The sequence below is a fragment of the Heterodontus francisci genome, chromosome 10 (assembly GCF_036365525.1).
Source record: "Heterodontus francisci isolate sHetFra1 chromosome 10, sHetFra1.hap1, whole genome shotgun sequence".
Classification (NCBI taxonomy): domain Eukaryota; kingdom Metazoa; phylum Chordata; class Chondrichthyes; order Heterodontiformes; family Heterodontidae; genus Heterodontus; species Heterodontus francisci.
The window spans coordinates 80,663,474-80,678,017 of NC_090380.1; the positions used below are offsets into that span (position 1 = coordinate 80,663,474).

Below are 14,544 nucleotides of genomic sequence, written 5' to 3' on the forward strand. Positions count from 1 at the left end.
GTTCTAGTCGATGAGTTTGCTTTAACTTATAAGTCAGTTTCTAGGGGAGAACCTTTCCTAATCACCCCCACAAATCTGAAAAGGACAAAGGGTGGGAAGGTGATCTCCACCCAGGCAGTGCTGGAAGAGAAAGGAAAGCAGGAGGCACAGAGGGCCATCCTCCAGCCAAAAAGAAAGGTGCTGTGAGCAAGAGTGAGGCCCAGAGACCTGTGTGCTTCCATTGTAATAAGGCAGGGCATTTAAAGGCTGACTGCTGGAAACTAAAGGGAAAACTGGTAGGGTTAATCAGGGCACACCCGCTCAATGAAGATGGGGACCTGATGCAAAATACAGCAGAACAAGCTGTGGTTTTAACTGCAGTAAGAGTGCAACCCAGGAAGCTTACTATGGCCAGTGCAGGAAAAGTTAATAGGATTCCTGAAGGTTATCAGGGTTTTGTATCTGAAGGGAAAGAAACCCCTTACCCTCGAGTAGGGCAAGCAAGCCCATAATGATTATCAGGGACACAGGGGCCACGAGATCCCTTTTACTGGGAAAAGGCCTGACCTTTCCCCCAGAGAGTACAGTGAACACCAAAATGGTGGTATTGGAGGGCAGTGTATGCCTGTACCTGTACACCGCGTGCACCTGGAGTGTGACATAGTTTCGGGACCGGTGGCTGTAGGGATTGTCCCTAGTTTGCCTGTGGATGGGGTTGACCTGCTCCTACGTAATGATCTGGCAGGAGTGAAGGTGGCAGCCCCCCCACCTCCACCAGTAGTGAAAGAAAGACGGCAGAAGGTCAGAGAGACAGGGCCGTGGCAGGAGATGGTCCCTGCAGTTTCCCTGAATGTGTAATTAATCAGGCCGTGATTGAACCAGCTCCCCCAGAGGAGACTGCATTGGTACTGCAGACAGATGACCATGAGCTCTGCCTGTCTGAGACTTTCTTTGGAAAGCTAGGAGCCCCAGGGAATGAATTAAATGGATTTTCCCTTGTTGAGGCTAGGCCAGCCGACCCAGTATTACAAGAGTTAGCACAGGCTGCCCAGTCTGAAAGTGAAGCAGAGGGAGTCCCTGATTGCTACTATTTAATGAATGAGGTACTGATGAGGAAATGGAGTTCTCCTCACAGCCCTGAGGGCAAGGAGTGGACAGTAGTGGTGCCACAGATGTACCAGGGAAAAATATTAAGAAGGACCCATGAGACTAGTGGCTGTAGATGCTGGTATATGAAAGACCAAAGCCCACATAAGACAGCAGTTTGACTGGCCAAAACTCCACAAAGATGTGGTGGAGTACTTCTGGAATTGCCTCATATGCCTGGTTGAGGGGAAACCCCAACCTACAGTGAAACCTGTACCCCTAAGTCCTGTACTGGTGTTAGGAGGACCCTCCAGCAGAGAGCTGGTGAACTGTAAGGGACCCCCGCCGAGAACAAAAGGGGACAGGCAGGCACACGGCTGGCAAAAGTTTAGAAAGAGAAGGGGAAAAAGTGACCAAGAGGGCAGGTTAAAGGAAGTCCGGGAGGAATCCCAGATGAAAACTCCTACTGTCTGGTCAGCCAACCCCGAAAAATTTGAAACGTTGGAGCCCACATCCTCCTATGTAAATGCCGACTCAAGAAGCACCCCACCAGAGTTGCAAACAGAATTTACAGGAGTCTGCAGAGAAAAAGAGAGACCACAAGGGGGCAGAGAAACCATGAGGGTGATGCCTGACCTGGTCGAAGTGCCACAGGAGCGTGCAGTCAACTCTGCACAAATACCTGAAGGTAGGAGTGTCCCAGAGAACAAAGGGGAGATTAACAAAGAATCCTCCCCCCACAGTCAAAGGAAAAGTGAACCACCCATTCCCTGAAGGCAAAAGCCTTTGCATGACTCAGCAAAATGCTAAGAGTGTGTTCAGGATAGAACCGCCCACTACTAACTCTCCTGGAAAAAACATTACCTCAACAGGAACAAAACCCTAGGCAATTTTGGCAATGGGCAAACTGAAGAAAAGCTTCCCCAACAAACCACATGGCTACTGGGATGCCAAAAACTAAAAAGGGAAGTTAAAGCAGCACTCGCACCCAGAAATGACAATTTTAATAAGCTTTAAGAGTTATGAATAAATGGAAATGAATGAGAGAAATGCATGGTTTTTCTTTCTATATCTTGTATTTCTCTCAAATCTCTTCATGATATGCGCCGTTTTTTCTTTTTCAAATCACATTTCATTCCCCTGGGCGTGGTGTCATGCAGACCCCCACCTGCCAAGTATGAGGCACACATATTTCGCCACATGGACATTAAATTTTAAAATTGCTATCGGGAAGAAAAGGCCTATTACAAGGGGTTGCCAAGCCCCTGACTGAAAAGACATTTGCGTAGTAACAGACAGTACTTGGAAAGGACAAAGGGGCCGCTCCCAGCTCCAATTTAATCCACAATGGACTTTTGATTATCAGACGTTGAAGATGGAGAGGCTAGCATTCCAGGTTAACTGCTAAAATGGCAGAATACACAAACAAACGTGGTCAGACCAGTTTAGTCACATGACTAACTGGCTGTTGGAGTTTTTTTTGTATTTGAACTTGCCACAGAGTTTTAAAACTCAAAGTTGTTTGCTGCTGGACTGAAAAGACCTCTTTCCTGTCTGCTCTCATCTTGCTGTCACCACCTTCGGAAGCCATTGAAGACATATGAACCCCAAGAGAGAAAAGTCTCCTACAGTGAACAAGGTTTAAGAAGAATACTGGGCCCCAACGAAAAGCAAGAATTACCCACAAAAATACTTCAGTGAGCATTTTAACAAGAAACTCAGTTCCGAAGAAGGGTCACTGACCCGAAATGTTAACTCTGCTTCTCTGCCAGACCTGCTGAGTGGTTCCAGCATTTCTTGTTTTTATTTCAGATTTCCAGCATCCGCAGTATTTTGCTTTTATATTAACAAGAAACTCTTCTGATTTTGCCCCAAACTTCTCTGTTTTACTTCTCTTTTCTGTCTCTATTTGCATGTGCATATCGCCTATGCATTCTAGTGTGGGGTGTGGCATCTATCTGTAGGTGTTAACCGAATTAGAGTTTTTAATAAATTTCACTTTTCTCCTTTTAAACCTAAGAAGGCCTGTTTGTGCTGGTTTCTTTGCCTTATAATTGGAAAACAGTGAACAAGGATTCACCAAGGTGGAGCTCAAAACAGTGTGTTTAATAATTAAATCCTGTTACAATAATACCAGGTGAAGGCTGAAAGAGACTCCTAGACATCTTTCTCACCTGGTCATAACAGTTACCAACTACTCTAACTGTAACGATTTGCATGAAGAAGCTCTTTTACAGGTTGAAACGAGCAGAGCTATGACATCGGGTGTCTGACATCACCTGGGAGATGTCCTTCAAGGCTAGCCCATGCCTACCTCTTTGTACAATGTGCCCAGTATTCAATTCTATTGAAGTCAATGGAACTAAATGTCAGGTGACTTATGGAATACTGCATCTTTTACCTTGTCCATATCCAATATAACTTCTTAAATTTTAATTTTATTGTATTTTACCTGCCTTTACCCAACAGACAAATCACTTGTAATATTAACAGTTGAACCCTTAGAGGATTGAAGAAATGTTAGTTAGAGAAACCCATTTTTTTTTGTTAGATTTTTTCCAAAGTGGCATTCTTTTTCATTGTGTGTTGAGAAAATGCAGCATAGCAATACAACTTCTGAAAGGGTTAAGCACTCTTGCCTTAGTGCTGATTGCATTTCTGGCAATCTCTCATCATAGAGGCCAGGCTTCCTGTCATTGTTTTCCGTTGGAACATCAAAGATTGTTGTGAGAGGTAATACAGATGGCTATGTTTAAACTTAGCTTAATAGGCAGTGACATTTTTAAATGATCCCTGTGAATTGCAAAGCTAATCCAGCCATGCAAGCAGGCTGCACTTACTGCTTGAGAACCTTTATCAGCAGGACGTGTGAACCTAAAGCTCCCAACAGTGTACTGACAGCTGGATATATTTTTAAACCAGAATTTTTCTATATATACCCAAAACATGGAAAGAAAAATATAAAATAAAATAAATGAGACAGGGGTGTGGTCAGGATGCATCAGGTGAGGGTGTAACCAAAGTTGGGTGGTGGCTGCCAATGAAAATAAATTGTAAGCAAACCAAAAACTGCCGTTTCATCAGCCTATCCAGTTTCAGATTAACTTTGAAATATCCCTTGTGCTGTAAAATTATAAGGAGATGTCAAGTGAACAGCATTACGTTGCTGAGGATTTGGAGCAATGATGTTATGCTGTGAACTTTTCAGTATTCTTGATGAATAAGGTGAAGGATAGCACTAATGGGAATGAATACACTTTCTCCATATGGAGACCTAGCCCACAAGTCGGGCATTACTTCTAATGTTGAGCCCCATCAACATGCATTTATCCAAGACAGAGAACACTTCTGGCATCCATTTGTACATTTCTCCATTTAGCTCTCCTTCTGCTATCTCTGCATGTAACTTAAAGTTGCAAAATTCTGTGTAACTTTGAACTGGTAACCCACACTCAGTAAGGACTAGTTCACACTACAACCAACATAGAAAGGAGACTTGCTGTATCAGCTTGAACTGGATTTGAACTTGGATCCCAAGAGTGAAGGAACATGGTGCTAACTCAGTGCATCAGTGCAGCTCACAGTCCTTATTAAAATTAGGTTTATAAATATTTTACTAAAATGTCTTTATTACAGTTGGCATAGCTTCCACATAGAGATCTTCATGGGTGATGTCTCAAAAGAAATGTACAGTAAAACCTGACAGTATTGCTGGCACCAGATCTAGGCCCCTCCCAGCCAAGCTTGCTCCAAAGTAGCTGTGATACTGGCTCTAACCAACATGAAAATTGCTAACCCAACAAATCTAACTGTCTCCATCAGCCTCCCCCCTCCCTAATTATTGGCAAAGTGATGGAAAGAGCCATTAGTAGTGATATCAAGCACCAGGTAATCACCAATAACTTTATCACTGCGCAGTTTGGGTTCTATAAGAACCCCTTAGCTGCAGGCTTTGCCATTGCTGTAATTCAGACATGGTTTTGGAGCTGAATGCCAGATAAAAGGTGAGAGTAAATGTCTTTGGCATCAGGGTAGTAATCAACTGAATAAGGCAGTAGGGAGCCCTCACAAAATAGTGGTTAGAGGGCTTTCCCTAACACCCACAGAGATGGTTGGGGTTGGCCAAGAGCAGTGATCGTAGTCACAGGACATTACTGCAGGAGTTCTCAGGGAGGTGTCCTTTGTTTAATCATCTTTTGCTGCTGCATCAATGACCTACCATCCATTATAGGGTCGAGTAGGGCTGATTACTGATGATTCCATAGTGTTCAGCTCCACTCATGATTCCTCCAATAAAGAAATAGCCTGTGGCAGTGTACAATAGAATGTGGACAATAGCCAGGCTTGGATTGATATTCATTTATGCCACCTAAGTGTCAGGCAATGACCATCTCCAACAAGAAAAAGCCCATCTTCCTCTGATTTTAAAAGATGTCACCATCAACCCAAGTTCTCAATCGTCAGCATCTGGGGTTGTCACCAGTGACGAGAGTTTTAACTGCACCAGTTATATCAATAGCATGGATACAAGTTCTGAAAAAGAGTTGATACTCTGCAATGAGTGATTCAAAACCTCTCCCTTATGTACAAAGCTTGAAGTCAAGAGCATGATGGAGCAATTTATGCTGGATGGATGCACCTGTAACATGTAAGGAGCTTGACTCCAACCAAAACAAAAGGGTCTGCTTGATTGACATCCCTGCCACTAGACTCAGTATCCACCCCCCTCCATCACATACTGTGGTTGCAGTTTGTTCTATTTATAAGATGCATTGGAACATCAATAAACCAAGTTTCATTGAACAGCACGTCTTAACTTTACCACTGAAAAGAGCAAGTGCAGCAATGTACAGGGACACTATTACTTCCAAGTCACACCCCGTCTTGATTGGACATATACTACTGTTCCTGCATTGTTCCTGAATCACAATCTTGGAATTCCCTACAAAATACTATCACAAGAGTGTTATCACCATGAGGATTGCAGTTATTTAAGAAGGCAGTCCACGACCACCTTTTCAGGGCAACTAGGGATAAGCAATAAGTGGATCCTAGTCAACACTGTCCATGTCCCAAGAAAATATTTTTTTTTTAAAAAGCGTGTATTTTCAGATGAATACTGTCATGCAGGCCCCCACCTGCCAAGAATGAGGCATATTAATTTCGCCACATGGACATTAAATTTCAAATTGTTGGGGAAAAAGAAAAGGCCTATTACAAGGGCTGCCAGACTGGCTGGAAAGCCATTTTTGCATTTTAACAGACGGTACTTGAAAGGACAAAGGGGCTATTCCCTGCTCCAATTCAACCCACAATGGGCCTTTGATCGCCAAGTATTGTGTGGAGAGGAGACATTCCAAGGTCTGCTAGGACAAGACAATCCACAAGGGCCAAGACTGATCAGGCCAGCTGGTCACATGACTGGCTGTTGCAGGTTTTTTTGAACTTGCCACAGAGAATTTGAACTCAGAAAGCTGTTTTGCTCCTGGGCTGAGAAGACCTCTCTTCTACCTGCTCCCATCTCATTCTCACGGAACCGAAAACCACTGAAGACACATGAACCCCAAGAGATAAAAGTCTCCTACAGTGAACGAGGTTTAAGAAGAATACTGGGCCCCAACGAAAAGCAAGATCAACCTACAGTGAGCTCGAAGAACCATAACAAACATTTCAGATATTGTCTCAAACCTTTCCACTATTTTTCTTCTCTTTTCTGTCTCTATTTGCATGTGCGTATCGCGTATGCATGTGCGTATCGCGTATGCATGCTAGCGTGGGGCGCGGCGTGTATCCGTAGGCGTTAACCAAATTAGAGTTTTAGTTTTAATAAAATTTCACCTTTCTTCTTTAAACCTAAGAAAGCCTGTTTGTGCTCATTTCTTTGCCTTATAATTGGAAAGCTGTGAGCAAGGATTCACCAAAGGGGAGCTCAAAACATGGTGTGTTTAAAATCAAACCCTATTACAGTAAGACCAGGTGAAGGCTGAGAGGGACCCCCATACACCTTTCTCACCTGGTCGTAACAATACTTTAAATCTGCAATTGGCAAAAACAACCATGGGATTGCTTTTGAAGAAATAATGGATTGTTAATAATACTTAATTTTCTCTCTGTAGTCACTAATTTAGTAATAGTTATACAGAACATAGGAAGGAAAAACAACCGAATAATATTCAACCAATCTAATTAGCCCGTCATTTAGATTCTCATATAAAATCTACACAGACCGTTCTCATCTCTTCTCTATCCTACCTTTGATAAAATAATATCTCTTCTACCTAATTATGACTTTGTCCATAAGGTGCATTTTTTGTGTTTGCTTTTAAATTATAATCTCTGAAAGTTGATTTATGCCACAGCTTTACTTACATTTTTTTCATAAGTCATGCACCACATGTGAGTTTTGCTCGACAAAATTATTGAAAAAGGAATTAATGTCTAACAGAATGCATGGCTGCCAGCTCTGGTTTGTGATTTCTTTACCATTTGTGACCTTGACCAGCCAAATTAACTTGCAACTTATGAGGGTGAAGGGGATAGAAGGATGCAGAGGCATAGACTAATAGAGTTGAATGGTCTGATGGCTGTAGGTTCAAGGTAATTTTGCTTCTTAATAATGTGGTCTGTTGCCTTTATGTAAAATTGATGTCTCATAGCTGGTGCCCATGTTTATCCAAATAATTTGCTGCAATTACTGGCAACAATTTGGAGTGGTACATTTACAACTTTAAAACTTACAGCAGTGACTTTACCAAACTCCTTCAGAAAGAGAATTGTATAAATATCTGAAACAAATGGAAAATGCTGGAAATACCTAGCTGGTGATTAGTACCTGGAGTGGGAACAGACAATGCTAACATTTCAAACATAACGTTTCATCAAAATACTGCAGATGCTGGAAATCTGAAATAAAAACAGAAAATGCTGAAACACACAACAGGTTTATTGAGAGAGGAAGGTAGGATTAGTGTTTCAGGTTCAAGAACTTGTGTTCTTCCAACACTATTGGTCTGGGATGGGTCACATTTCATCTTTTAAAATGCTCTGAGGCAACTAAATCTTGTTTGGTCTTTTTGACCTTGCTGCACTTCAGAGTCGGCCTAATGTTGCAGGTGTGTGTCAATGATTGGAGAAATAAAGGACTTCCTGCATCCCTCAAAGTTTTTGAAGAGATCTGTGGTGTTGGTGGATGTGCAAAGAAGCTCATATTGGCATTTATGCCAAGGTACGTTATTAAACTCTTCCATGTAGGGTACCTCCTGCAAATATTGACACGGAACTAAGGACCCCATCCTAAAACAGTGTCAGCTACCCAAAGAGTAGGAGTGTTGTCATTCGCAAAAGTTAATTTTGGCTCATCCACCAAGAAAAAGAAAATAGTTCCCTCCCCAAACACCATCCAACAGGTTCTTGAATGAATGTAAGACAGGCATGACAAGCCAGCGTCTTATCTGCAACTGTGGCTGAAGTTGTTTGAATGCTTTGTTTGGCTGCATTCAGTCCCAATGAATACTACATTTATTAATGCCACTATTCCCAGCCAGAACAGAGATGATTGGGTTATTCCCCCATCAATCATACTGCTGTAAGTGATCAGGATTGATTTTACACCCAGAATTTTATTATCTAACTATCCTCTGCCCACTGCATTTTTCTGGAGAAATCACTTCGCTTTTATTGGGGGAAGTTGTTGCAGCTCTGTTTGTTGCAGAATATAAATAAACCTTCTTTGCTGTAAAAATCCAATGGCTGTAAATCCTGCTGCCTCAAACTCATTGATACTGTGGTGTAAATTGATATTCCACCCAATGTGAGAAGAGGAGCAAAAGACACTGTCAACTACAAAACAAGCTGCTTTACTTCTATCCAGACCTAGTAACCATATATTTTGAAATAATTGTGTGGCTGTCACTCTTCCAGTGATTTAGAATTAGAAAGCTTCCACAGGTAGTGTCATTTCATAAAAAATTTTTTTTTATTCATTTAGAGATACAGCACTGAAACAGGCCCTTCGGCCCACCAAGTCTGTGCTGACCAACAACCACCCATTTATACTAATCCTACATTAATCCCATATTCCCTACCACATCCCCACCATTCTCCTACCACCTACCTACACTAGGGGCAATTTACAATGGCCAATTTACCTATAAACCTGCGAGTCTTTGGCTGTGGGAGGAAACCAGAGCACACGGTGGAAACCCACGCAGTCACAGGGAGAACTTGCAAACTCCGCACAGGCAGTACCCAGAACTGAACCCGGGTCTCTGGAACTATGAGGCTGTGGTGCTAATCGCTGTGCCAATTGCTCCTCATGTTTTAGGTTTCTGCTCTTTGGCATAGTATCAATTTATTTTTCTGACTTCTGAGCCTTTGAAAGATTGGTGTAAGGTTTTTGTCTCCACCATGATTCCTGAAATCCATCCTAAGTGTTGATTTACTCTCTGAAGAATTTCTTCCTAGCATCAGATCTAAATTTTCCCCTCACCCAGTTTGAGTCTATGCCCCTTGTCCTATGGTCTTCATTTACCTTGAAGTAATGCTGCAGGTTTGTCGTCTCTATATTATTTAATATTATGTATACTTCCATCATGAAACAAGTTGATTTAGGTAGAGTCCTGGTTTCTTAAATCTACCCTCATACCTTAAGCTTTTGGTGCTCAGATCAGCCATCTAGCTCTTTGAACTCCCTCCAAGGCTGAAATATTTCCTTTTGTGTCTTTACTACAATTTGTAAAATATTGGTCCCAAGCATGCTTTGTGTATATTAAAGAATTGATAAATTTGCATATTGTGCACTCCTTATTTAGGAATTTTTATTGTTTAGATGCTCAGTCACAAGACAGACCTTTTATAAACTCGAGAAGCTGCAGTTCCCCATACCTAATAACTGAGGCATTACAACTACGCTCTGAGGGAAATTTGCTTGATCTTCACTTCATGTGGCCAAAGTCATGGGAAACAATGTACCATATAGAATTCCTGAGACACTGTGTTTGGGGCTAATTGCTTGGCTGTTCTGGCAGATACCTGCGACAACTCCATCCATTGGCGACAAACTTCGCAGGGACCCAAAGTGCTGGGTCCTGATATTTGCTATTTTGCTCTGCCTCAGAGACCTGGTGCCAAATTGAAGGCCAGTAAGCCCAGGGAAATGAGGCTTGCCAGCATCCTGAATGGTACAAGTGGATTCCGTCAGAGGGAGGGGAGAATGATCCAGGCTAAGGGAGTAGTCCATTTCAAATTGGTTGGTTTGAGGTAGGAAGTTCATGCCATTGTATGTCCTATAATTTTAATTTCCTGTTTGTGTTTCTTAACTGTTTTAGTGAACCTATTTGCATTTTGAAGTTGGCACAGTAACCCAACTGAATGGTTTGCTAGGCTTTTATCAAATTACTTAGACTGTAGTGGTTCAAGAAGAAGGCCCCCACCACTTTCTGAGGGCAACAAGGGAGTGACACCTATATCTCAAGTGATTTTTGTTCAAAAATCTTATGGTAATTAAACCCATTACCCTGAACCAGAATCTAGACTAGTGTTACGACCAGGTGAGAAAGGTGTCTAGGGGTCCCTCTCAGCCTTCACCTGGTCTTACTGTAACAGGGTTTAATTTTAAACACACCATGTTTTGAGCTCCCCTTGGTGAATCCTTGTTCACTGCTTTCCAATTATAAGGCAAAGAAACCAGCACAAACAGGCTTTCTTGGGTTTAAAGAAAAAAGTTGAAATGTATTAAACTTAAAGTCTAATTCGACTGATACCTACGGATACACGACACGCCCACAATAGCATGCATACGCGATACACACATGCAAATAGAGACAGTAAAGAGCAGAAGGAAAATAAAGTGGAAAAATTTGAGGCAATATCTGAAGTTGTTTTTTAGAGATACAGTACAGTATGGTTCTTCGAGCTCACTGTAAAGTCCTGGATTGTAGGTAGATCTTGCTTTTCATTGGGGCCCAGTATTCTTCTTAAACCTTGTTCGCTGTAGGACCTTTTGTCTCTTGGGGTTCATGTGTCTTCAGTGGATTCAGAGCCTTGTGAGAAAGAAATGGGAGCAAACAGAAGAGACCATCTCAGTCCAGGAACAAACAGTCTTTGAGTTCAAACTCCCTGTGGCTAGTTCAAAAGACCCCTGGAACAGCTAGTTAGTTGTGTGACCAGCTGGTCCAACCAGTCCTGGCCCCTGTGGATTGCATCACCCCAGCAGGCCCTGAAATGTGCTTCCCCACCCCCTCAATGTTTTGTGATCAACATCCATTGTGGGTTGAATGTGGCAGGAAATGGTTCTTTGTCTACATAAGCACCATCTGTCAATATGCAAATGTCTTTTCCAGCCATGGCTGATCTGCCCAACAAGTCAATTCCTCGCTCCAGCAACAGTTTAAAATCAATTTTCATGACAAAATTAATGTGCCTCATTCTTGCTGGGTGGGGGCCCAGCATGACACTAGGTAATTGGTATGAAGGTCTTATACCTCTATTGTAAGGGATCCTAAGTAATGGTTTATTTGGGATTCTAAGTGACATTTATTTGACAGGCCGAAGACACAAGAATGGATTGGATTGATAATCGAGAAACTGCTATTAAGGAACATTGTAAGGGCACTATACCTTGCACTAACTTGTTCTACATTGTATAAAGAATGTAGTGACAGAGATGCTGTAGGCTTTTTGATGAATGTACGGTCTACTGCCTCCAAATCTGACCAGAAGTTATCAATAAGTGAGTTTCCTCATTTGTATTCCTGCTCTTTTTCATTTTAGGCGAGCTCAGGAGATGCAATCCAAACCATGGAAGATAAGCCTATGTCCGTTGCTGCATTAGCTTCAAAATTCAGACAAGAACCAAGCAACACCTTGGAAAAGAATGAGGTAAGTATTCAAATCATTTTACAAGACTAATACTCGCTGTGGCTTTACTTAATGCAACTATGTACACCTTGGTTGGCAACCTTCCATCTACAAAAGATGATGGACACGCAGCAAACATTCTATTTAGGTGGAGGGTGTTCTCTTGGTGCACCTTTGCTGATGGCTGTGAAGGCCAATCCTTGACAGGCAGGTTCTGCCACAAGTGCTGCACGTGAAGCTGCCAAGTGACACTGTGTGTTGTTGTTTTTGACATTGGCACCTGTTGTCAAGTTGCTGTGACAACTGGTCATCATGGTCGTCCACAGGATGTGTCGCCATTCCCCTCTTTCACCAGTTCGTGACTCCCAGGTGTGATAGTCAGTATTTAGGGCCTTCATGTCACGCTTGCAAGCATCCTTGAAGCAGAGATTTGGGCACCGCGCTGGTTGTCTGGCATTGGCTACCTCGCCATATAGAAAGTCTTTGGGTATGCGACCGTCTTCCATCATGCAGACATGTCCGATCCACTGAAGCTGCCTCTGTTTGGTTAGTGCCAACACACTTGCCTTTTAAGAGGACTGCCATGTTTGTGATTTTTGTCCTGCCAGGATATACTCATAGTGCACCGCAGGCAGTGAAGATGGAAATTATTGAGCTGCTTTTCCTGGTAGCTATAAGTCATCCATGTTTCACAGCCATACAGCAAGGTGCTGAGAACACAGGCCTTATAAACCATCAGTTTGGTCCTCAGGGTCAGCTTGCTGTTATCCCATGCCGTTTCACGAGTCGGCCAAAGGTGGTAGCTGCTTTCCCTTTACGTGTATCGACCTTTGCATCAACGGACAGATTGTCTGTCACTATGGACACAAGTTATGTACTATTTACAACAACAGGCAATATTAATAACGGTTCTATCATTAAAAATGTAAGCCTTGAAATTACACTGTGCAAAACATAGCGTGCAAATATTTGTTCCATTTTCAAATAAATGGATTAACCGCTCCCAAATTTCTCTCACACACATTAAGCATTCACACTTCTCTTGGAATTATTTTGAGGTCATAGAATGTTCAATTTTTTCTTAGCTTCTTAAGAAATCTACATCTTTTCAAAATAAGACAAATAATTAGTCGTTTCTAAGTCACATCCAGACCTGTCACTTATATCTCAGCAGTGGTTCAGGCAGCTTGAACATTCAATACTCAGCATCTTAAGTATTTTTTACTACTTGCCCCTTCTTTTAAACATGCTCTCCATCTTTGATTCTTCTCTTGCTCTTCTCTTTCATGCTTGGGATATTGGATTCTCCCGGTATGTCAGTGTTCTACTTTAGGTTCTGCTTCTCACTGTCTCTTGTTGCTTCTGCCTCTCTCTATTTATTGTTTCTCCCATTCATGTCCTACAGCTTTCAGTTAATCTCTTCATCTGTCGTGATTACTTTTCCTCCACTAGTTTCATTAATTTCATACATAATCATTTATACAAACATTTTATTTATAAAACAAAACCAATCGTGCATAGTCCATTTTACTGGGAAGGATTCTTTCTGTAATCTTGATAAATATTCTCCAGTAATAAGATCCCCGCCCCCCCCCCCCACCCCTCCACCCCTCCACCGACCGTGAAACCAATGTGAAAGACCAAGCCCATAGCCCAGATATCTCTAAGTTGAACAGAGTGAAAATAAAGTTGAGATAAATTAGGAAGCAATCATTAGGTGATGGTAAGCTTGAATTTTAAAAGCTTGAAGATTGTGGAAAGAAGGCGAGGTTGAGGATCGAAAGTGTTCCACAGTCTAAGTCCTGAGAGAGAACGAATTGGAGTAGGATGTGGTACAATGACTCTTTGGGCTGAATTTTCACCGCCCCACCCCCGCACACCGAGGTCAGGAACACAGTGGGGAGGTTGGGGTGGGGTGCTGACAATACTGGCATAAGCTGGCGTGTCAGTTTCAAGATGCCCTTCCTGGCGCCGACAATATTTATCAGGGCAGGGAGAGAGAGGGACAGCGATCCTGTCCACCTCCTGATTTGGTCAATTAAACTGCTCAGGCTTGTTAAGTGCTTGTTAGAGGGGGAAGTTTGAATGTTTAGGGGATTCACAGGTTTCAGCAGCTGTCTGTTTCTAATCAGCTAGAAGGGAGGCAGGTATAGATTGGGGAGCCAGTCTTGGCTGCCGCAGGGGAATACCCGGCCCCATAAGAGGGTCAGCAGGGCAAAGAAGGTGCCCTTGGTGCTGCACCGGTATCGAGGAGAGTTGGCACTCAGCACTCAGACCTTTGAATGGGCCGTCTCTTGTCGCCACCCACCCCACCCTTGCCAGCATCGCAGGGACAGAAGAGCAGAGGGCAAGGCTGCCAAGCGCAATAGGGCGGCCACCAGTCCAAAAGGACGGCTACAGCTGGCAAGGGGGGGCACGACCGTCAGAGTTTGGGCCCAGTGGCGATGAGGAGTGGAACCCTGAGCAACAGGAGGACACAAAAGGGAGGAAAGAGGGGTAGAAAGGCAACAGAGTCACACTCTCTCCACAGGATTTACTTGGAGATGACGGAGACCCTGTGCTGCAGGAGACTGTGACTCTCCAGGCAGATAGCCACAAACATCTGTGATCCCATTGCTGAAG

At 42.9% G+C, this 14,544-nt stretch overlaps 1 protein-coding gene across 2 annotated transcripts in view; it reads left to right on the top strand.

Annotated features, from left to right (window-relative positions):
* The window catches only part of LOC137374570 (capZ-interacting protein-like), a 78,835-nt gene that overhangs the window by 46,854 nt on the left and 17,437 nt on the right, over positions 1–14,544 (top strand). For both annotated transcript variants that reach the window (XM_068040861.1, XM_068040862.1), the window contains exon 2: positions 11,836–11,943. In XM_068040861.1, the coding sequence (XP_067896962.1) occupies positions 11,836–11,943 (108 nt within the window). The remainder of the gene's footprint in view (positions 1–11,835; positions 11,944–14,544) is intronic.